General features: G+C 59.7%; 1 protein-coding gene across 11 annotated transcripts in view; it reads right to left on the reverse strand.

Annotated features, from left to right (window-relative positions):
• The window catches only part of PPP1R12B (protein phosphatase 1 regulatory subunit 12B), a 63,510-nt gene that overhangs the window by 13,754 nt on the left and 26,196 nt on the right, over window positions 1–23,560 (reverse strand). For 9 of the 11 annotated variants that reach the window (XM_036354746.1, XM_036354744.1, XM_036354742.1 and 6 more), the window contains 5 exons: window positions 13,615–13,705; window positions 13,148–13,348; window positions 12,690–12,858; window positions 12,478–12,590; window positions 11,605–11,646 (listed from right to left, as the gene is read on the reverse strand). In XM_036354746.1, the coding sequence (XP_036210639.1) occupies window positions 11,605–11,646; window positions 12,478–12,590; window positions 12,690–12,858; window positions 13,148–13,348; window positions 13,615–13,705 (616 nt within the window). Of the gene's footprint in view, window positions 1–4,795; window positions 5,770–11,604; window positions 11,647–12,477; window positions 12,591–12,689; window positions 12,859–13,147; window positions 13,349–13,614; window positions 13,706–22,981; window positions 23,137–23,560 lie in introns of those variants that run through there. The other 2 variants (XR_004975017.1, XM_036354752.1) reach the window with 2 other exon arrangements.

Below are 23,560 nucleotides of genomic sequence, written 5' to 3' on the forward strand. Positions count from 1 at the left end.
CCTCCACTTTTCTTTTTAAGAACTCAGGAAAAGAAAAGCCCCGCTGATTTGCATGCATCTACTCATTTCCTATTTTGAGGTGTTGACAACAAAATCCCCAAGGACAGAGAGAGAAGGAAGAGGGACAAGGGCCCAACAACCCCAGAGAGGAAGGACCCCTGAACCGCCAGAGTTGCCCGGCTGTCTACTCGCCCCCCACCCGGCTGTCCACTCACCCCCCAGCTCTCCACTCATCCCCCCACCCTGCCGGCTGTCCACTTGCATCCCCCCCGGCGTCCACTCGCTACCCCCCGGCTGACCACTCGCCCCCCCACCCTCCCGGCTGTCCAGGGGAAGGACGGAGCGGGAGGCCATTCTCCATGGAAACCTCTCTAAATCAGGGGAACTGCCATCAGAATTCTCAGGTGCTTCTGCAGAATGGACACAGGTTGCCCTTGATCCAGACTGAGTCTTTCTACTTCCTAGACCATTTTTAAAAGGCCCACTCTGTTCGGCAGCCCTGAGAGGCAGCAGGTGACCGACCATGAGGATGCGTCCCTGTGTGTGTGGGGTGGGGTCGGGGGCAGGGGCTCGGCAGCGAAGCACCTGGTGCACGGGAGCCTTAGCGCCTCACGCCTGGCGCCGAGCATCCGGGACCTGCGGCTGGAGCGCAGGAACCTGCTGGCGCGCTGACGGCCGGTGAGAGTCAGTTACTGCGTCATCAGCACCAAGGAGGTGGGTGTCTGACTGGAAGCCTGTTTAGCGCGATCCCCTCTGGAGAAGCGCTTCGTTTATAAAGTGCCGCCAGCCACCGCTCTGCGAGGAGATCCGCCTTCACACGTCGGGTGAATGAAAAGTCAGAGCCAGGAGAAGGGTAAGCTGTGCAATGCCAGAGATTCATGAGCTCAGAAGGAGCTCACACAGCAAATGCCCAGGGCCTCGTGAGCCTAAGAGCCGCGGTGCGGGCCTGCAGGGGCACAGCTGGGTGGCAGCCGCTCTGAAGCAGGAAGGGAAACCTGTGACCAGGTGGCAACCCGGTCTCCAGTGGAGGCTTCCGGAAGCACTGGCTTCAGAGAGAGACACTCACTCGTGCGTTCTAAACCATGTGTCTCGGAGGCTTCCCTGGGACCCACCCTGTGGCTGCAGGGCCCAGAACGGGGTGGGCAACCACAGGGCTGCCGTTTCTGGGAGGCTCTGAGGTCTGCTCTGCGCACGACCGGCTCTTAGAGATGGTCCAGACCCAGGCGCAGGCTCCTTCCTTCCTCGGGAAACTCCCCGACAACCTCCCTCCGTCAGCCCCAGGGCCGTCCTGGGAAGGACAGCGCCAGGCTGCTTCCGATGGTGAAATGTGTACGGCTCGCAGAACACCAGGGGCTGGCTTAGAAAACCCCACAAAAGTCTCCAACTTGAACGTTACCAGGAGTTCAGGAAGACCCATCATTAACCGCCCCCACCCCCAACGTTTAAAATAAAATTGTGGCTCTGGAGAGCTGGACCCAAGGGACAGGAAGGAGCCGGGTCACATGGCCACTGCCATGGCCCACAGTGATGGGAAAACCTGCTGCCATCTCCCCGTGGAGAGCGGCAGGACGTTCACAACGGGTCCCCAAGTGCGCCCTCCCCCGCCCCCCGGGACAGGCTGAGCTTTGCTGGGGGCCTTGGAGAACCCGCCTCCTGTGGTTCTTGGCTCCGTGACCACGGTGAGCGGGACCCTTCGGATTCCAGGGCAATGGCAGCCCATCACATTCACGGCTCAGGGGTGAGGCCAGTGGGAGCCATTTCAGAAATTCCCACATCACAAGGCTTCCCCAGGAAAGAACGGCCTCACTGATCCGCAACTGCCTCATGAGAACCACCCATGTCCGTGGCCCAGCTGCAGCTGGGGGCCTGTGCCGGCGGCGGCGGGGCGGGGCGGGGCGGCGCTGACTGCTGTGAGCAGGTGAGTTTCCGACACCCAGTGTTTCACACGCTGAGTCCCATGACCTTCCCCCATCACTGTCCTGTCAGGAAGTGCGGTGCCTGCCTCAGTCTGCGATGTCCCTGAAGGGTCTCACGGCAGTTGTGGCCACCCTGTCGCCGTCAGGTGTCCCTCACACGCTCTGGACACATTTACGTGTCACGCTCCGGTGCTGAGGCAGCTCCGTCCCTTCTCCCCGACACCCGCTGGGCCTCCCTGGTCCCCGTCCTCCCGTCCCCTTGTGGACAGGGACCATGGCTGGTGAGGACACCGTCTTGGGCACAGAGTGCATCCCCCGGGGAGGAACACGCCTGCGTCATGCTGAGGGTCACGGCCGGCACACAGGAGCCCAGCGGCTGTGGGAGTGTTGAGGGAGGGGGATGAGACCGTGGTTTTCCAGCTGGTTTTGAGTTACAACGGTGCCGCTGGGTGGCAGCTCAGCCCGGCTGCTGCCTGGCGTCTAAGACGAGGTGTGCAGCCATTCCTGCTCAGCCGAGAGCCAGAGCCGGAGCCGAGGTCCCATGTAGGACGGTCTCCTTGTCCGGGGCAGAAGCAGGGACCCCCCCCTCCCCCTTCACAGCAGGAAAGCAGGAGGACTTCATCCCTGGCTCCCAGGCAGAGCTGCTCCAGGAATGCAGGCCCCAAGGCCACGCCCCTTTAACCCCAAAGTCTCTGGACCACAATTACCCCTCACAAAGGCAGTGAGAGCTTCTGGATCTTAACTCTGAGATCAGACCCTCCAGCACCTTCCCTGAAGCCCAGTGCTTCTGCCTCAAGGCCCTGCAGCCTCCGTCTCTCTGCCCCTCCAGCTCTGCAGACACCTTGCTCTTCCTGTACCTACAGCTTGGGGTCCCCGCCGTACAAAGGCGGGGCTCCCACAGCTCCCCAAACTCTCCATGTCCTCTCTGACCCTGCCTGTCCCTCACCTTCAGACACACCTGTCAGAACGCAGCGTTACTGTTGGGTTGTAGTCAGACTGCAGCTCTGCTGTGTCTCGGTTCCCACCTGTACACTGAGGCCGCAGCCCCACCTTCCAGGGAACCAGAGTGAGGGCCGGGCACAGGTGGGTGTTACAATCACGTTTCTGCTGCATTAGATAGGTCAGAACGCTGGGCAGCACCCGGGGGTGGGGGGCAGGACGGGGCTGCAGAGGGATCCGACACAAAAGCGCTGGGGTTTGCGGAGACAGTGGGACAGGGAAATGCGGGCGAGGAAGAGGCTCCTTCCCGAGGCCTCGCGTGGCAGCCGCTGGGGGGCCTTCAAGGGCTCCTGGAATGACAGCCGGGCCCCAGGGGAGGAGCCGTCACTGAGGGGCACACACAGGCCCCCGTTCCCCCATGAGGAGCTCAAGATAAACAGCTTCATAACAAACTGTCTTGGTGTCTGGGAGTCAACGGCCCCGGCTGACGTCCTAGAAACACACTCCACACACAGCTACACCTGGTGCCGACACAACAGAGGGCCAGGCCGCGGGCCGTCACGCAGACGCGGGCCGTGCGGGTCCTGCAGGCTTCCCCACTCGGCCCCAAATAAGGAGCTGCCCCTGCGCCCAGCAGACTTGTTCCCTAACAAGGAGCGGCCGCCACACTGCCCAGCCCACAGCCCACAGAGACACCTGCTAGAACACGGGCACGCCTGGGGCAGCACACTGCCGTCAGCAGGCACAGGGCTTCCTGGGCTTTCCCGGCACGTTCCCTGTGAGGAGGAGGAAGGCGGCAGGTGCCACGATGCCTGGCACACACTGTCCCTGCGTCACCCGTGTACACACACACAGAGGCTCTCACAGCCTCACACACACACAGAGGCACAGGCTCTCAGTCTCACACACACAGTCTCACACACACACAGAGGCACAGCCTCACACACACACAGACACACACACACACAGAGGCTCTCAGCCTCACACACACACAGTCACACACACACAGGCACAGCCTCACACACACACAGACACACACAGGCACAGGCCCTCACAGGCACAGACTCACTGTCTCTCACACACACACACACACACACACACACACACACACACACACACACAGTCACACACACAGAGGCACAGCCTCACACACACACAGACACACACACACACACAGAGGCTCTCAGCCTCACACACACACAGTCACACACACACAGGCACAGCCTCACACACACACAGACACACACAGGCACAGGCCCTCACAGGCACACACACAGGCACAGACTCACTGTCTCTCTCTCACACACACACACACACACACACACACACACACACACACACAGTCACACACACAGAGGCACAGCCTCACACACACACACAGAGGCATAGCCTCACACAGGCACAGACTCACCGTCTCACACACACACACAGGCACTCACAGTCACACAGGCTCTCACAGTCACATACACACACAGGCATAGACTCACAGTCTCACACACACACACACACACACACACACACACACACATGCGTGAAGCTGCACACAATTAAAGGTTACTGTCCACAGTTGCATGGCCATTTGGGAGCTTTTTCTTTTAAAAACACAGTGTTGACCCATAAAACACAGGAAAGGGAACAACTAAATATAGCCCGGAGCCTGAGAAAAGGCCTGGAGAGGCAGACAGGACGGAACGCCCCCTCCGCCCCTGCGGCTGACACTGCGGGTTAAGGGCTCAGGTGCAGGAGCCGCCCACGTGCGGACCGGCTGACACAGGGCCACGTGCACGTGGGACCGTCCCTGGCACAGCAGCCACAGGGCCTCTGCAGGTTCTATCTTCCTGCCCGACTCCCTCGTGCCCTGACACACCTGTGTTCAGCACCTCCCAGACACACATGCACTCTCCCTGCACGCAGCACAAGACACGAGGTAAACCGCTTACTCGGAGCGTCTTGGCAGTCGGGGAGGGAGTGGCGGGGGGCGAGTCCGACGTAGACTTCCTGCTCCGAGGGAACTCCTTGCTCCGGGTGTACAGAGAGGACATGGCTGCGCTGAGCAGTGGAGCTCAGCGACGACGCGGCCACCCTGGAGTCCAGCCTGCAGCTCTGGGCCGCCAGCTGAGCAGGCGTGAGGCGTGTCCCTCCACAGCGTCTAGCCGGGCCTGTGGACAGCAGTCCCGCCGGGGGTGGCGGGGAGCCTCGCTGCGTGGCCTGGACCGAGTCCTGGGTTCTCCACAAGCTCACTCTTCCCGAGGCCTCCTCCCCGACAGGAGATGCAATCCTGAGGCAGGACGCCCCGGGGCCTGCAGAGACGCCGGACGGCCAGCTCACGGCCGGAGGGAAGGAACGAGCCCCTGCCAACACGCGTCTCCCAGGCTGGCTCCACGCGGGGCGAGGCCAAGGGCTGTGATCACTCAGGTCCAGCAAGTCAGGAGTTTGTGAGAAGCAGCAGTTGGAGGAGCTGGGCTCCCGTCCTCCAACATATAAACACTCAGCCACATCCCTCCTCTTCTCTCTGACGCTCCAAAGCCGATTCGCTCAGCCAGGAATGCTGGAGCCGGGCCAAGGGCAAGGATCGCTTCCAGCCCACGCGGCCGCCACTTGTCGGGGGAGCCAGCGCAGCTTCTAGGAACACGGGGCTCGGGTGCACGCGCAGACCCCTGCCCACAGCGGCTCCTCTCGGCTGTGACCAGGGGCCTCTATTCAAAAGCCCAGACAGAGGCTGGCACAGCACCGAGGCCCCCATGCTCCGTTCTAACCACGCGTCACTAGCTGCCCCGAGGAGCCCAGCAAGCGGACACGGAAACTCCAGGCTGGGCAGGGGTCACGTGGGCACGGCGAGGGCCAGGCCGGGGCACCGACGGCAGGGGCAGGACCCAGGACCAGTCTCCACAGCGAAAAGTCAGTTAAAAAGAAAGGCATGTGTCTGCGTGGTCTCGAGGGGGAATCTGACCATGAAGTGCTTCCACACCCTGCCATCCCCACCCACACTGCTGGCCCCTGCTTTCTACCCCTGGCGACCCCGGCACAGCCCGCCTCTCTGGCCCCACCCCCTTTCCCACATGAATTAAAATTCCCTCCTCTCTCCTGGCAGTGCCCCCTGGTGACCCCTATGACCTCGCGGACCCCGCACCAAGTTCACAGACAGGAAGACCAGCGCGCCCTGTTTCCTTCTGATGCAGGCGACAGGAACTGCCTGTGAACACGGCAGTGGACGCGACCCCAGGAAGGGCCCCAAGGCCCCACCACCTCGTGCCCTCGGCCTCCTAGGGCTGCTCCTCTGAGGTTCTGCCCAAGGATGGGGAGGGAGGGGCAGGGAGGAGGAAGGTTCCCTCAGGTGGGGCCCAGGCTCCTTTCTCACAGGAAGGGTTAGTCACCAAGGAGCCTGGGAAGGGACCCTCGAAGACAGACTTCAGGGCCCAGACCAGAGGCTCCGTCCTGCTCTCAGCCAGGGTCACGGCCCTGCCCCTCGAAAGCTCGAGGCTCAGGAGCTCGCGAAGGAGAGGGGTCCCAGGCCCTGCAAGAGGCTCCTCCCGCGGAACTGCCCAGAGCTGGCTTAGGGGCCTCGTGCTTCACAATTAAACTTAAATTCAGCAACAGCTGACGAAGGCAGACCCAGTGGGAGGCTGCCTGCTTTCATGGAAGGTGTGTGTGCCCCTCCATGGCCAGATGGAGCCGTGGCCATGCTGGGGGCAGAGCTGCCCACAGGGTCGGCTGCACCTGCCCCGGGACACAGCTCTCAGCACTGGACAGCGCTCCAGGCGGGACGCCGATGTCCTACTGTGCTTCAGGCAGGCCAGGGAGGAAGAACTACCCGTCCCCATGTTCACTGCGCCCGAGGAGAGCACGCCAAATGGATCCTTTCTGACTGGCTCAGAGGCAGCCACGGGGGCCTCTGTAGGTGCTACAGCTGGTTAGATAAACGCTGGACAAGTAGCTTCAAAAGGTAAGACGCACCAAAACTTTTGTTAAAACTATAAATATTCAAAAATCAGCCGGGGTGTAGAAAAGTCCTTTATGTCATGACGGCGGTTTTAAAGTGAGCAGGAGATGCTGAGCACCACTCACGCGCCCCATAATCACTGTAGGCGAGTAGCTGTAGCATGAGCAGGTCTGCTCAGGAGAGGCCTGGCATTCAGGGCGTGCTTGTGCTCTGCGTCCGGTGGAGCCCCCCGCCCCTCACAACAGGCCCACGGCCTCGCCATTTGCTGGCATCTCGTCAAGGCTGCTCTCCCACTGCCACAGAGAGTCGAGGGTCACACAGAGGACTGACCGCAGCGTGCTGGGCCCTGACCGAGGCCCGCAGGGGATGAGGCTGGTGCTGCCCCGCCCCTCCCGCTCGCACTGGGGGACAGGCACCACGCCCCTCAGAGGGCAGAGCCTGGCGCTGTCCTCACAGGAGCCACAGGGCACATCACCTGGGCAAGTCCCCGACACTGAGTAAAACTCCACAAAGTGTGTTACCTGGTTACACAACATCCGAACGTGCCGTTTCCTGTCACCTGAGGGAATCTGAGACATAACCAAGGACAGGCTCCAAGACGGCACAAGGATTTAGTCTGAGCTATTAATTCGGCAAGAGGTTTTTAAAATGTCCCTCCTCTCTCCCAGGAGCAACACTGGCAGAGTTCAGGGTGTAAGAAAACACAATTCTTAAAGCATCAAGAAGCCACGTGTTCTGTAAGGCTCATGCTGTTGAGGCGCCTGTGCCAACACCCACATGCCGTAAGGGACCCTGTTTGGTGTAAACGATGCTTTTCCTACGCAGAAGCTCACGGCACTAAGCGGCTGCTGCTGCTTCCAGCCCTGAGCCACGGCCTGGCCCGGCCACCCGCCGCCGCCATCGCAGAAGGAATGACTCTGTGACTCAAGGGGCCGCCCAGGCTGCTGCCTCTGATGGTCAGAGCTGAACCTTGTGCTTTGATGAGGGCCCCAGGAACGCTCAGGGTGAAAACGATCCCTTTCTTAAGGATGCTATTAGTTGGTCTAGAAAATGTTTAAAAAAACAACAACACAGGAAAAATACCAGCAGGAAATTCAGCAGAAGGTTAAACAATAATTTCTTCTTAGTGGTACGACTTTGAACAATTTCTTCTTCTTTGTAGCAGAATCCCCTTTTATAACAAAATTTTCTAACACCTCAACCTTTACTATCCCGACATGAAAGCCACTGATATAAGCCCTAGCTAACATCATAACAATCAATCATCTGAACAAACAGAGGAGACTACCATAATGAGATGCAGTGTTTCACTTGGACAATCCGAGGCCTGTGATACCAGGAGGCAGGCGAGATAGAAGAGGCCGCCAGGGCGCGGCTCTCCCAGGCCGTCCTGGAGGAGAAGGTGGACGCGGGCCTGGAGCACGCGCTGCTCAGCATCTCCCACGCGCCCCACCATCACCGCACGCACCACCGTGAGGGAGAGAAGCAGAATTAGGTAGTTTTCTCAAGTTCACAGTGGTTCAACGTTCAGAACCTCCCTCTGCCAGAAGACGTGCATTAACGTGTAAAATCAAGTCTGGTTTTGGACTCAGATAACTGCAGGGCGACTGTCACACGGGGCACACAGCCCCACAACCTCGGCCAGACCCCCAGCTGCTCGAGAGCCGCCACCCTGTGCTCGGAACTCCGTCTCCATGACAACGGGCCAAGCTCGTCAGGTCCCTCCAAGGAGACAGAGCCGCGGCCACTACCCGCTAGCACCCGAGGCGGCAGCAGCGGAAGAGGGGAGACGGACGGGGGTGACGGACCGTTCCGGTGCTGATACACCTTCCTCACCCCTGTATGAGGAAGCAAAGTCCAAACAGAACAGGACGCAGCTTGCTCTCCTGACAGAGTCCGGGCTGGGGCGGAATGCACGGGGCCGCAGGACAGTGGGTCCAAAGCTACAGCCTCTCCAGGGAACAGACTGCGCCCTGATGACCCGTCTCCTTGGCAACAGCACAACCTAAAATTAATCGGATCCTTAAAAGGAAGATGCCAAGAGGACTGGTTCTGAGACGCCCAGGGGGCCTTGGGAGTGGAAGGCCCATGTGACCCTGGAGGGGGGGAATCACGGGGTCACCTCTGGAGGAGACATCAGCGGCTCCGGGGGGAGAACTGCCCCACACACGGCTGCACGGCTGCCCATTCTCCACGGCCGCTCCTTCCCGCACGGCCTGTCCCCGGGGGCTGATGCGACGCCATCGCTGAGGGGCCCGTCCCCATGAGCACCAGGACCCTATCAGCCCTCAGACTTCTCAGACCCCGTCCTGGGCAAGCTGGCCACCCCCTTTCCGAGGCGGAGGCTAAGAGAGGAACAGTGATGCCTCTCGTTCACTCTGCTGGAGGAGGGGCTCGCTCTGAAACAAGGACTGCGCTGCAGGAGCACTGAGAAAGTCTCACGTCCACACAGCACCTCACCTCCCTCCGTGTCTTCAAGCTCAGCCCGCCGGCTCCCAGGCAGCTGCCTCGCCTGGCCTGGCCTCGCCTCGCGGGGCATACCTTACCATATTAGGCAGTCGGGCCGAGCAGGAGGCTCAGCCTGGGATTTTACCTAAAAGGACAAGGGCTGGGAGGGACGGGAGGTCACTGGGCACCAGCAGGGAAGGGGCTCCGGAGGTTAAGGAATGAGACTGAAAGCTGCACTGCTTGGGTTGGTGGGGGCAGGGGGCGTCCAGCAAAGGCTAGGAGCAGGCTGGGAAAGCCAGGGCCGCAGGGACAGGGCTGCTACCTCCTCAGGGGGGACTGGAGCTGGGGGGACACTGGAGGAAACAGGGCGGGGTACTTAGGGAACAGACTGGAGCAGGGCTCCCCAGACTCCGGGCGAGTGGGAGCGCCGGCCCCACCCCTGCCCTTCCCATCGGCCCGCGCTTCCCACTCCTGCAGCCCGTCAAGTCCACTTCTCAACTCACCAGGGACATTTCAGACACTGACACACATCGGGGGAGCCTGGGCGCCTCTCTGACTCACAAGACACCTATTCTCTGCAGAAAAACTAGGGATGGCATCAAATCACCTGATTCTAAGGTCAGCGAAAGCCTCACTCTCATCTAGACTTAGGGACCTGGACTCGGAGGATCTCAATGGGCCTCCAGCACCCCAACCATTTAAATGCACCATCACTCCCAGCACAGCTCCAGGTCGGCCAGGCATCACCCCCACGTACACGAGGGAACGGAGGCTGGGAGCTGAGTGGTGCGCCAGGTGCAGGCTGGCTGCAGCTTAGGCGTCCGCTCGCGTCCTAACGGGGTGTCCTGGAGACATAAACAGACGGAAGCCCACCTGACAGCCCCACAGGAGCACGGCTGTGATAGGAGCTCGGGGCCTCAGTTCTCACCTCTGACACGAGCAGCGGGAATTTAGGGTCCCTGAGGCCGCCCCACCTTCCCCAAGCTAAGCCCAAATCTGCTCCCCGAGTCTCCAGCTCACAGCCCCACGGGCTCCCCCATCTACACCGTCTGCTCCCTCTGCTCAGCTGCATGGGCCCCCACCTCTCCTCAGGGTGCCGGGCACACTCCTGCCTGTCTCTCTGCCGGCGCCGTCCCAACGACAACACTGCACCCCTAAGTCCACAGCCCACTACCCTCCCTCAGGTCTACGCTCGCACAAGGCTCCCCCAACAAGGCCTGTCTGACCACCTGCTGGTGCTGCCCTGTCCACACGCACCCACCAGAGCAGCCTCCCTCGGAAGTGGAGGTGGCATCGAAGGCGACCCTGTGCAACCTGCCGAGCGGAACACCAGTGGGAGAGGCGTGAGCCTGGCCGGTCTGCCTCGCGGTAGCCCCGCGACACCAAGTGGCCAGGCCCCTGAACCCTAACTTGTTGGGGCCTCGGTTTCCTTCACCTCTGAATCCTCCCAAGTCGAGGTGAGTGGCTCCACTGCGTGGAACTGGCTTCGACGGTCCCTTTAACACAAAGCCAACTGTCCCTCTCCGCCGTGCAGGGCCCGTCCGTGGAGGCACCAGCATCCTTGTCGGCCCCCAGTGCCTCCGAGTGGCGGGTCCAGTCGTGGGACAGATGCTGCGAGGAGCAGAGGCGGGACAGCCAAGCGCAGGCCCAGAGGGGCGGGCGGAGCACGCAGGGCGAGGCCTCCCCTGGCCCGCGCAGGTGCACAGCACAGGAGACAGACGCTCCTCACCGCCCGCGTGCTCTCACCACAGCCTTCCCCACCTCAGGATGCAGGGTCACTTCTCTTTAACTGAGCGAGGGAAGGCCATCGGACACCTGCAGGCTGCACACCGGATGTGACAGCCACCAGCTGGGCTGCCCACACACCCGTCGGCGGTGTGCTCCCGGTCTCACTGGCTCCTGAAGCGACCCATGGGGACAGGCTTTGGCCACACCAGGCACGAGGCAAACTAAGCAAAGTCTCCACCGTCTCAGCACCACGCCTCGTGCCCTACAGTGATGCAGGGCAGGTCTGCCTCTGTCGCAACCGGGAGCAGAGGCAGCCTCCAGCCAGAGCCCCTCTCCACATCCAAATGCTGGTGACAAACAGACGCAGTGCCAGTGCCATCTCCACTCCCAGCTAAAGACTCAGAGATGCCCCCACGGGCGCCATCAGGAGAGGGCGGGAGGCAGCCTGCAGCTGCTGCCCATCGCAGGAGGCGGGAAGCGGAGGAGACTGTTCACGGCGTCACAGCACCGACTCTGCCTGCGCCCGAGGACGCTGTCTCTCCCTCGCCCGTGGCCGGCTCTGCGCTGCCTGGCCTCCTGCGTGAGGTGTGCGTGTGAGCAGGCCCGGGGACACCCTCGCTGGCTGTCACTTACCCTCGCTTCCTTCACCTCTTCAGAGCCATCAGCTTCCTCCTCCTGAAAAGGAAAGAGTAGACAAACAAGAGGGTCACCGTCACAGACGCCTCGGGAGCAGGAGGGTCAGCCGTCAATGAACCGACACACAGCCTGGGGGGACAGACAGCTCGGGGCGTCCTGCTGCCACAGCTGGGAAGAACTCTGAGACCACAGACCTCATCTCCCCTGTCGACAGTCAGCCCACAGCCCCACAGCTGTGAGCATCTCCCTAGAGCACAGTTCTACAGATGACACTGCCCTTTCTTCCCCACCGAACGGCTCAGCTAATTTCAAAGGAGTTGTTGGGAACCAGGGGTCTGACTCTTAAAACCCCAGTGATGAAGCGCGGGGGGGGGGGGGGGGGGGGGGATGGGAGAGGAGTGAGAGGGGAGCAACTTAAAGCTCCGGACGGGGTCTGCCTTTGTGCAATGCCAGACTCAACCTGTTCTGTATTTTTTCCTTCCTCAACATGTTTTTTATGATCCCTTCCTTTTTCCTCTAAAAGAGCTAGGCTGAGCTGAGGGACTGGTTACTTCCCGTGGTGCCATCCCTGCGAGGAGGTCCGGGCGGCACGGCTCTGGGGCATGGGGAGGACGCCGAGGGCTGGGCTAGCTTCCAGGCTGCAAACAGTGGTTTCCACGCATCACCCGTCGTGACTACCTACTATGTGCCTGGCGCTGCTCCAGGCACTGGGCCCCCAGGAACACCCTCACGAGTCCCACACGAGTTCCCTCTCCTTTCTGTCCCACAGACACTTCCTGCCACCTGCACCTTGGGCCATGGGTGGGCCTCTGACCTCAGCACGGAGGGCGACCAGGTGCTGGGACAGGTGCCAGCAGACTGTCCACTTACGTCCTTCGTCCAGAAGCTGATGCCCGTGCCCCTCCGCCGCTCCCGGGGCCGCCTCCGCTCCCGGACGGACAGCCCACCGGCGCACGGGTCGTCCACACCTGCCTCTTCGCTCTCTGCGGGGGAGAGAGGAGTGAGCACCAGGACCCAGGGTGCGGCCCAAGGACGCTGTCGGGAAACTCCCTAGAAGCTGCATTTCCGGGAGCTCTACGCACCGTCTCTGTCCATGTCCTTGGCCTCTGAGCTCTCAGCGTCGGAGGCTGCCGGCCCGCTTGTCCGCAGCAGGTGGGAGCTGGTGTAGAGGGTGGGTCTCGAGGCGGTCGGGGACACGGCAGTGGTGGGCTTGTCTGGCTGAGCTGCACCCCTCAGGCGACGGCACGCAGGCTGGGGGCCAGCCACAGGGAGGCGTTAGAGTCCAGCCCCACCAAAGGGCATGCACAGCGGGCTTGCTGGGATGGGCTTTTCTACACCAAGAGGGTCACCAGTAGTAGATGCTCAGGAAGTGGCTAAAGCTAGTTGATTGCCGGAAAGGAGCTAGTGACGGCCTGGCCACGGCACAGGCAGCCCTGATGCTGGAGAAAACCCCCAACTTTGGAATGAAATAGAAGGACAAGGGCCTCCGGATGAAGCTCCACCCACCCGTCAGCACAGGCCTGCGGCCTCACGAGCTCACCTCTTCCTCCTGACCCCGGCCCCAGGGCTGGCGGCCTTCCCCGGTGTCCTTGGCGGGGAGTGTGGACGTCTCATGCCTCTCAGCACGGCCCTCCAGCCCTTCGGTACCCAGCTTCTGGCCAGGCTGGTCCTGAGCCTGCCGCTCTGCCCGAGACCGGCTGAAGGTCCTCTCTGCCTCCTGCAGGTCTGTCAGGGTCACTCCCTGGGGAGAGAGGACAGATCAGAGAGGGGCTAGCCTGACCAGGACCCCACATCCCAGCTCCGAACGAGGCCCTCAGCACGGACCATCTCCAGCACACGGACTTAAAGTCAACCTGAGTGTGCAGAGCCCTGTCCCCGAGGATGGCCAAGCCTCGCTGCTCCTCACTGCCAGGCAGCGGTGCTGCATGGTCAGTGACAGCCCTGCGCTCGCTAGTCCCTAGTGGGGGCCCTAGGGTCGCCAAGGACAGGAAAGGAGGCCACACCCACCTGCGTCGACCTCCGCGTCTGCCGGGCCTGCCTGGAGCGTGCTTTCCTCAGAGACTCGGCTTCCTCATCGCGGACAGGCGTCAGGTACGACCTGCGGAGGGATGGACGCAGTGAGGGTCTGCCCAGCCCGTCCTCAGGAAGACGACGCGTCTGCACCCTCAAGTGGGTCCCACCTGCAAAGAGCAAAGGCGGGAGCGGCAGAGGCTGTGGGGACACTGGACACAAAGCAGCACTGAATCCTTGGGACGCGGTCTTTTAGTTTAGGGCTCCCCCACGTCCCGTGAGAGACCGCAGCGCCCCCACTGTGATGGCCCGCTCTGCAGCAACGCTGGGAGAGCTGAGAGGAGGGGCTCCTCGTCTGCTCTGTGGGGACGTGTGTAAGATTGGGGTCTGTCCTCCTTAACTCACTGAGAGGTCACCAGTGAAGCATCTGGAAAGGTCTGAAAGAGGGGCTCCATTTCTTTACTACACTCAGGCCTATTCACATTTCTGTTTGGTGATCTGATCACAAAATGGGCAGAGGATTAAATAGACCTTTATCCAAAGAAGATGTACAGATGCCCACAGGGACGGTGCTAAAGGCCACTCACCACCAGGGAAATGCAAATCAAACCACAGTGAGGTGCCACCTCACGCCTGTCTGAATGGTGTCATCAGTAAACCAACAGCAACAAGTGCTGGCGAGGACGTGGAGAAAAGGGGGCCCTGTGTGCTGCTGGTGGGAATGCAGACTGGTGCAGCCTCTGAGGAAAAAATACGGACTTTCCTCAAAAAATCAAAAACAGAACTGCCTTTGGACCCTGCAATCCCACTTCTAGGCATTTATCCGAAGGAAACAAAAGCACTAAAGATGGGGCACAGCCGAAGCCGGTTTGGCTCAGTGGATGGAGCGTCAGCCTGCGGACTGAAGGGTCCCAGGTTCGATTCCGGTCAAGGGCATGTACCTGAGTTGCGGGCACATCCCCAGTAGGAGATGTGCAGGAGGCAGCTGATCGATGTTTCTCACTCATCGATGTTTCTAACTCTCTATCTCTCTCCCTTCCTCTCTGTAAAAAATCAATAAAATATATTTAAAAAAAAAAAAAAAAAAAAAAAAAAAAAAAAAAAAGATGGGGCACAGACATAGTGAGACATTGCTCAGCCGTAAGGAGAAGGAAACCCAGCCGTTTGCTACATGGAGGGACCTGAGGGCATCGGGTAGTGACACCGTCAGACAGAGAGACGAGTCGTCCATCTCACTTTCACATGGAATCCAGACGCCCCAAGCGCAGACACAGAGAGCAGAGTGGTGGGTGCCAGAGCAGGTGGCGAGTGGGCAGTGGGTGCAGGGGGTCAAAAGGCCCAGGCGTCCAGCTTTAACCGAGGCCAGTCCTGGGGCAGCACCCAGGGTGGTGGCTGCACTGAGGATGGGACAGGCGCAGAGGCCAGCAGACCCTAAGCGTCCCCACAGAAGGGAGCGGCTGCCCTGTGCGGCGAGGGGTTCACCGCAGCGAGGCCCAGGCACCGGGTTCTGCACAGTCGGCTTTTCCTCCACGGGGGCTGCTCACACACTCTGCGGCCGCTCCTCCGGGAGAGACACTCCAGCAGGCCTGGCACCTGCCGTCCAGCGAGACGGTCACTGTCACTCACACGCAGCCGGTGGGATGGAGAAGCTTGGTTTTACATTAATTTAAGCCTCAACAGCTCCACATGGCTACACTCCCACACTGGACGGCACAGCCCGAGAACCCACTTATATGACCCCAACGCTGGACCCATCTCATCTCCCACGAACCACATGCAGGCAGCCTGCCAGTGACGCTGAAAGCAGCTGATGCGACTCCTCAGGACACAGCCGCCCTCCCACCATGCTCCTCGGAGCCTCTACACTGTCACAGGCTGAGGAGGCGGTGCTGGCTCCCACCTGAGACACCGACAGGGGCAGCACCAGACCAGCTGCCTCCCCCGGACGCCCACTTCCCTCTGCCTCGACCACAGACGTACCTCCTTGCGCAGGCCTGCATGGTGGCGGGAAGGTCAAAGACGCGTGGGGTGGACGGCCAGAGAGGTGCGTGGCTGTGGGGAAGACGCAGCCTCGGCACCCACTCCCCGGGTACCCGATTGCTGGTGTGCTGGTGGCTGCCACCCAGCCGGACGCCCGGCCTGTGAGCGCAAAGCTGCCGCAGAGCAGGAGGTGGGGGTTGGGGGGGCAGGAAGGCAGATCCTGGGCTCAGCAGAGCCAGTGCCGGTAACAGTTCCCAAACACACTGCATGAGATGCTATTTCATCACTGTCCGATCAATACTCCCGTCCGCGGGGAAGGCGGGGCGCGCGGGGAGGAAGACGCAGGACGCAGCTTGGGGAGGAGTCCTGGACACGGTTCCACCTGCCCTTGGGCGGCCCTCAGGCTGCCCGTCCCCGTGGGCCATGGGGGCAGATCCCGCCTCGCTGGCGACTGAGTGGTGAGGGCGGGTCAGAAAGAACCAGCAGAGTCAGCATTTCAGGCCGTGCAGCCACTCAACAGCTCCTATTCGACACAAAACCAAAGGGCGAGGCCCCGTGCCACAGCGCTACGGGGAAAGCCTGCAGACCCTGCTCTGGGCTCAGCAGCACGCCGCGGCTCAGGGGACACTGCTCTGTACAGACCGGGAGTCTGGCGTGTCTGCGACGACCTAGAAAGTGCTGTCATCCTGAATTCGTGTCCTTCTGAATGTTTGCACCATTAAAACACTCCAGCCTCAAGTGCCAGAGCCACTGCCACTGACGGCACGGCCTTCGTTGTGCAGATACGTACAGTGAGTCCCGGACCAGCCTTGGCAGACTCCAGCCCCCAAAGGCCGGTGAGAGCTGATTAATTTCACACCCACAGGCTGGACCAGCTGGGCCAGCCACCGGCCCTGCACTGCTCACTGACCACAGCCAGGCCAGGTCAGACTCAGCACCAGCGCTGGTTTGTTTTCTTTTAAACAAGAAAGTCCTGGAAATAACCCAATTCTCAAACAGTACGAAGAATAATTAAATAAATGATGGAAGATCCATTATAGAATACTACACAGACATTACAAGACAAAATGAATCCAAAAGATACCCAAGTTGGGGAATATTAGTATCCTGAACATGTAAAGAACTTACAGCAATGTAAAAAAGAGTGAAAATTGCCGAAACCGGTTTGGCTCAGTGGATAGAGCGTTGGCCTGCGGACTGAAAGGTCCCAGGTTCGATTCCGGTAAAGGGCATGTACCTGGGTTGCGGGCATATCCCCAGTGGGAGATGTGCAGGAGGCAGCTGATGGATGTTTCTCTCTCATCAATGTTTCTAACTCTCTGTCTCTCTCCCTTCCTCTCTGTAAAAAATCAATAAAATATATTTTAAAAAAATAATAAAATAAATAAAAATAAAATAAAAAAATAAAAATAAAAAAGAGTGAAAAAACCCAACTGAAAAAAATCAGCAAAGCACAATGAGGAAATTCACAAAACAGGAAACTCCAAAGCCTGTGAATGTAAGAGAAAACGTTTATTTCCACTAATAATCGTGAAATGCAAACACAGGAGGGACGACTTCGTCTTCCTTAGACTCGCAAACACTGATGCTGTCCAGGGTCACGTGCCTGGAAAGAAGGGACTGGCCCCACAGGCCCCGCGTGGGGGGCGGGGGGGGGAGCACCTGTTTGCTTCTTGGACAACTTTGAACTTAGGCTGGATCTTGTGCAGCTAAAACTTTTAACAGTAACAAACGATGTTAACGACAGAGCACTGACCAGACAGCATGAGACACGAGACATACGTGGTGTCCCAGCGGGTGAGACGCTGCAGGCTGTGCCCAGCCTGAGGGAGGGAACCCAGGGAAAAGGCGGCGGCGCCTCCGGTTGTGAGGAAGGCAAGGCACACGGGGGGCAGGAAGCGCCCAGACCCGGGGACCTGTCCTGAACACTCACCTTCGCCGTCAGGTGACACCTGTCCTCTCCCCAGAGCAGCGCTCTGTCCCAGACTCTGCTGTTCCAGGGTCCCTCCCAGCCGGGCCCCCTCGCCCCTCCGAGAGGCCTCTGAAACAGCTTATCTTCCCGCCCACACCCCACCCCGGGTGACTCACATTCCTGTAATTAAGACGCAGTGGCACGTTCTAAGTCAAGCTTTCCTGGGGTGTAATTTACACACAGCAAACTTGCCCTTTTCAGACGAGGAAATGAGGGAAGGAAAATAGTGCCCAGAAGTGGCTGTGGCCACAGCTCCCAGCAGCCACGCTCCAAGCGGCGGAGACAGGGACAGGGGACACTGACCCCTGTGGAGGGAAGGGCCTGTGAAGACGAGGGAGGCCTGGGACCGACACTGAAGGGACACAAACAGGAAGGACAGAGTGAGCTGGAGAAGAAGGTGTCACGGGCCCGGGAGAAGCCTCACAGGAAGAAGCTCCCCACAGTGCGTCCGGGACCTTCACTCTGCCCCTGAACCTCACCTGTGCACGAGCCACAGGCCCACAGGCACCCCTCTGCTGCCATCTGCTGGACACACGGGCACTGCACACGCGAGACCACGGCCCGCAGCAGCATTTATTCAAGCAGCCTTCTGTAGGCTCCGAGGTGGAAGAGACACAATAAAGGAGCACCCGCAGGAAGCTTCATGTGCATCAGTCACACCTCCAAGAGCAGAGCAGCAACAGCACCCGGGGGCGCCCTGGTGCAGTGGGGCGGGGTGCAGGAGTCTCGTGTGCACAGGACCGTGCTCAGCAGAGGGGTGACAGGCCTCGGCGTGGCCAGAGGGCCCCCGTAACCATGCCCAAGCTTTGTCCCTGGTGCGCAGCTGCAGACACGGGGTGAGCTCCAGCCTCAGAGCCGTGGGCTGGGATGACCCAGCAGGACTGTGAATTCTGCCTGGAAATTCGTCCTCGGAACATCCAACCCCAGTCAGAGCGTCCATCTCACACGCACGGGAAACACTCACCTCCACTCTCCCGTACGGCAGTCCGCGGTAAGCAGACAGCTTGCACCCAGACCCAGCGCCGGCCTCTCGCCGACAGCTCCCTGCCGCACCTGGAGCCGGCCTTCCTCCATCCTGCCCCGACTACCCAGCAACCTCCTGCCCCAAGCACCTTCATTTACTCAGCACACACATCATCACGTAACACAGTGGTTCTCAACCTTCTGGCCCTTTAAATATAATTCCTCATGTTGTGACCCAACCATAAAATTATTTTCGTGGCTACTTCATCACTGTGATGTTGCTACTGTTATGAATCATCATGTAAATATCTGACATGCAGGATGGTCTTAGGCGACCCCTGTGAAAGGGTCGTTCGACCCTCAAAGGGGTCGCGACCCCCAGGTTGAGAACCGCTGATGTAACATAAAAGGCAGGTAATATAGCCGCCCCGTGCACTGCCACCTGACGCTCGGGCCACATGACCGACCCCGTCTCCTCCTACAGAGAAGCACTGAGGCCCTGACCCCCTGGGGCGCTCCAGTCGGGCACACGTTCAGGCTCGTCAGGGGCATTACAGGCTCCGGAGCAGCTCCACACCCTTCTGGCTGGCGACCTGTTCTTGCCCCTGCTCCTCCGCCCCTCCCCAGCCGCACCCCCCCCCGGCCCCCACTCATCTGCAACCAAACCGCTTCCGAAGGACCATCGGGAAGAACCAAGGATCGAGCAGAAACAGTACCTGGATGTCACGCTCTAAGCAGAGCCCGGCGGCGGCTCGGCTCAGCCCGAGGAGCGAGGCGTCCCGGTCCCTACCTGGAGCACAGAGGCCACCCTCCTGCCCTCAGGTTTCCTGACAACCAGCTCCTTCCTTGGCTGCACCTGGGCAGCAGCTCGCCCAGAGCCCGATCAGCAAACGGGCCACCTGGCTGTCCTTCCCCAGGAGCACAGCCTGCTGATGGGGCTGTCACAGCGACTGCCCTGTGCTGCACCGGACACCCGACTGGGAGAGGGCTGAGTGAGGGCACACAACTCCGGTCCCTCCCGGTGCTGCCACACTCACACTCTGAAAAAAGAATCGCCTTATCAGAAGGAGACTAACCATAAACAGGGCCTGATAAGGACCCTGAGCAGCAGGGGTCAGGTGACCGCTGGCTCCCTGAGGTGCTGGGAGCAGGGACAGAGCCAGAAGCTGGAGACACGGGGTCTGGCCTCCCTCTGGGTGCGGGAGTCCTGTGCAGGGGGCACTTGTAAGCCCCCACGCCTGAATGCTGGCCGGTGGGAGGACCTGTGTGATGAACACACCGTGTTGGGGAAATGAGGTGAGTTCCTGTCTCAGTAGTTGTGCTGAGCAACAGAAATCCGGGAAGATGACAGACTTTTAGTCAAGACCTTGCGCCTCACTGTAGTGACCCAGCTGGCATCGCCGTGGCCTGTCTCCTGGGTCCCGGGCCCCAGAGGCACCCACCGCTGTGCTGCGATCATCCACACACCACGAGCGCACACTCAGTGGCCTGTTCAGTAAACCCATGTGATGCAATCGTCACACAATCCATTTTCAATCATGTTCTTCACCCCGAGGCACCAGCAGTCACTCCCGCCTCCTGTCTTAGACTCAGGCCCGCAGGACATCCCTACGGACAGAACGTCGTCACTGCAGCCACAGCGCACACAGCTCACAGCTCCCTCATCCCCTCACCTGACAGTGGCTTATTTGGACACGCTGTGTTCTGTGTGGCCACATGCATGCAGGGAGGGCAACCACAAGCCTTCCTGAGATGTCAGCCAGGAAACGCCCCCAAGCACTGGCACCACCGCTGGGCACTGCGAGTGCCCGGCTACATGACAGCAGAGCCCGGCCACACCCCCCGCAGGAACCACACGCACCCTCTACACAGCCGACAGGCCCCTGGTGACGAGTCACATGACAACCAGACCCCAGGAGGGGAACACGGGAGAAAACGCACTGGCGGCTGCTAACCGCGCCCCCCACCCCTGCAACCTCCGCGCAGGAAGGACGGTTCTGTCAGTGGAGGACGTGGGAGTGGGCAGAGCTGCAGTCTCTCAGGGCAGAAAAGGCTCATTTTGCAACAATAATTGACGGAGACTGGAGGGCCTCTCTTTGGAGCCCTTTGTGAATTGACAACTGCCTGTCTTTAGCCTGGGGACAGAGATGAGTCAAATGGCTTTTAAAAACCATGACTCAAGGTTTCACGGCCTCCATTTCCAACCTTCCCAGGATGAGGCCGTTACTCTGCTGACACATCACCCCAGTGGGAATGAGCATGGAGCTCAGAGACCCCCGGCCCCAAGAAGGCCGCCACATGGCCTGTGAGACTCGAGCCAGACCTGGCCGAATCCCACCCCGCAAAGCGGAGTCGCAGGGGGACTGTTTGGGGCAAGAAAAACCATTCACCTTCTTGTGCAGAAAAACTGTGGGCCGTTTCTATGAAGAAAGGGAAGGGCACCCATAAAAAGGAAGAGATAGGACTCAGGGAGGGCGAGGTGGTGGGGGGCAGGGGGTGGGGGCGGAGGAGCCGGCAGAGAAGCAGCAGAGGGAGAGGGTCAGAGGCCGCACTCAGAGTCTAATATTAGCCCCAGGGCTGTTTACGCTTTGTTGCTAAGGAAAACTTGGAGCTTTGGAAAACCAGGCCAGTCCACTGTGACAGCTGCCACCTGGCTGCGTCCCTGTCCCGCAGGGCTCTGCCAGCCACCCGCCCTCTCAGAGGGCCCCTCTCAGATGGCTGCTGCTCTGGGAGCGCTGGGACAGGGTGCTGGGACAGGGTGCATGGCAGGAATTTCAGTGCCTGGGGCCGAAGGCCACCAACCCAAACCCTCATCCTTAACCCCTAGAGTGCCGGGAGCGCTATCAAAGCTTCGAAATGGCGTCTAGTTCTAAGTCTGCTTTTATTAGTGATGATGATATTGCTAAATATGTCAATGTAGTATAGGTTTCCTTAAGTTTTTGAATACGTAACTTCATTTACTTGCGATTCATAATTTTTTTCCTAAACTGCTGTAAAATCAGCAAAAATGCCTTGGCAATTTTAGCCTAGTTCCTAGGATATTGGTTGGCACTCAAAGGGTTAAATCTCGGGGAGGAAATGGTTGGTGAGCTCCGTGAGGAGGAAGAGGTGTGACAAGGGCCATCACTCCGCCAGGGCCTCAGCATGTCCACCCCACAGGCCTAACTCCTACCCCTCCATCGTGTGACGTGTGATGAGGATGCATGAGCCCATGCGAGCTTTTCAGGGTGAAAAAGGGACTTTGTTAACCCAAAACTGTGCCCTTCTTTAGAGAGAGAATTGTTGTACAAGTCCTGCCCTGAGCTTCTGCAGCAAAATCATAAATGACCCAGAATCCTGCAAACCTTGCATCTAGATGGACTGTTTACTCCTCAGGGTTGACGGTCGCTCACAGATTCACGTCACAAGAGACTGTCGTCCCTAGAGCACGCTGTTCGCACTCCTGCGCCTCCACCCCCCACCACCACCACAGTGGTCACACTTTCTCACTCTGCAGCTCTGGGGAAGGCAGGAGGAAAAAAGAAAATACAAGTTGCCCACATCCCTCAGAACAGCCCAGGGCGGCCACTCCCACGCTTGCCCTGTGGTGTCCCAGGCACCCCTTTGGCTCTGGCTCCGCCCACTAGTGGCCCAGCTGCAGCTCGCCCCAGGGAAAGAATGGGGTGCACAGGGAGGCTGGTGCTGGCCACCAGGTGTGCACACCCCCCGGCCGCTGGAACACAGGTTCTCGGAGAAGCAGCTGGTTGCGCAGGTCACCGTCAGACCCGCCCAGCCCGCCTGCTCCAGTCATCACCTCTGAGAGACCTGTCCACGGGCCAGTTCTAAAGCCCAATTTATCCCAAGGCTATTCATGCTTCCAACTGGACTCGTGCACCAGGCCTCGCCGCGACCCCAGCGCGAGCTTCCCCAGACGGCACCCGCCAGCTCTTTTAGAAGGAAACGTTAGCTGTTTTCAAAACATGTGATTTTTTCCCTTTCATGTTTGTCTAGAGGGAGAAATTAAACAGCTTTAATTCTGTAACAGCTTAAATGATATGTCTGATTGGATGAACTCAAACGAGCTGACACACCCGGGTCCCCGCAGCTGGGAGAGAAGTTCAGTCCCGGCAGGGCACCCGTCTGCAAGGCAGGCTCCCGCCGTGCTCGCTGTAGTCTCCAATGCACACCCAGTGGAACCTGGCCTTGGTGTCCGTGATAAAACAGAACGACTCCACAGATGCAGAAACTTGGAAAATGCTGCAAATTCTACCCCCGCACCCCTTCCACACCAAGAGGACCGATCGGCAGCTCTGAGTCGCCCGTTAAACTTGTGTGACCGACTTTCACACGTTTATCTGGCGCAAAAATGCCTTTTCCTTCATCTAATCTATTTCACACAAGGCCTGCTCAGGTGTCCTGAGCGCGGCCCCTGAACTTCCTGTTCCTAGACCCGCCCCCAGCATCACTCACTGGAAGGGGAGCTGCCTCTCCCAGACGCCTGCTCAGTCTCCTTCGATGGGGTGAGGGTGAGCGCTGAGGTCTGGGGTTTCTTTCTGGAACGAGCGTGTTCACACACTGACTGGTGGCGGCTGCACAGATCCGTGCACACACTGGAAACCGCTGAGCTGTGCACGTCAGGGGTAAATTGTATGGTACGTGAACTGTGTCTATAAAGCTGTCAGCACGGCTCCTCCAGGCGCAACGTGGAGCTGGCTGTGGAGCTGGCTGTGAGCCGGCTGCACCGTCCGCCCCCTGCCTATCCCCAGCGCTCCAGGCCTCGGCAGCGCCTTCCACTTCCTTCCCACCCGGTGCTGACCGCACCTTCTGCCCGGATGCTCGTCCTGCCTCCGCCTGGCCTCGCCCTGAGCGCTGCCTCTCAGGCACTGCCCCCTGGTCCCCAGAATTCTCCAGCTCAGTTAGCACCCCTCCCGTTTCTTCTCATGACGGGTTTCAGAGCCGCCTTTATGACAAATACCCAGACACCTGGACTGGTTGTGTCTCGTCGGAAAGCCTCTGGCTTGTTTTGCACAAATACACACTCACAAAATA

The sequence above is a fragment of the Myotis myotis genome, unplaced genomic scaffold, assembly GCF_014108235.1.
Source record: "Myotis myotis isolate mMyoMyo1 unplaced genomic scaffold, mMyoMyo1.p scaffold_m19_p_21, whole genome shotgun sequence".
NCBI classification, from domain to species: Eukaryota; Metazoa; Chordata; class Mammalia; order Chiroptera; family Vespertilionidae; genus Myotis; species Myotis myotis.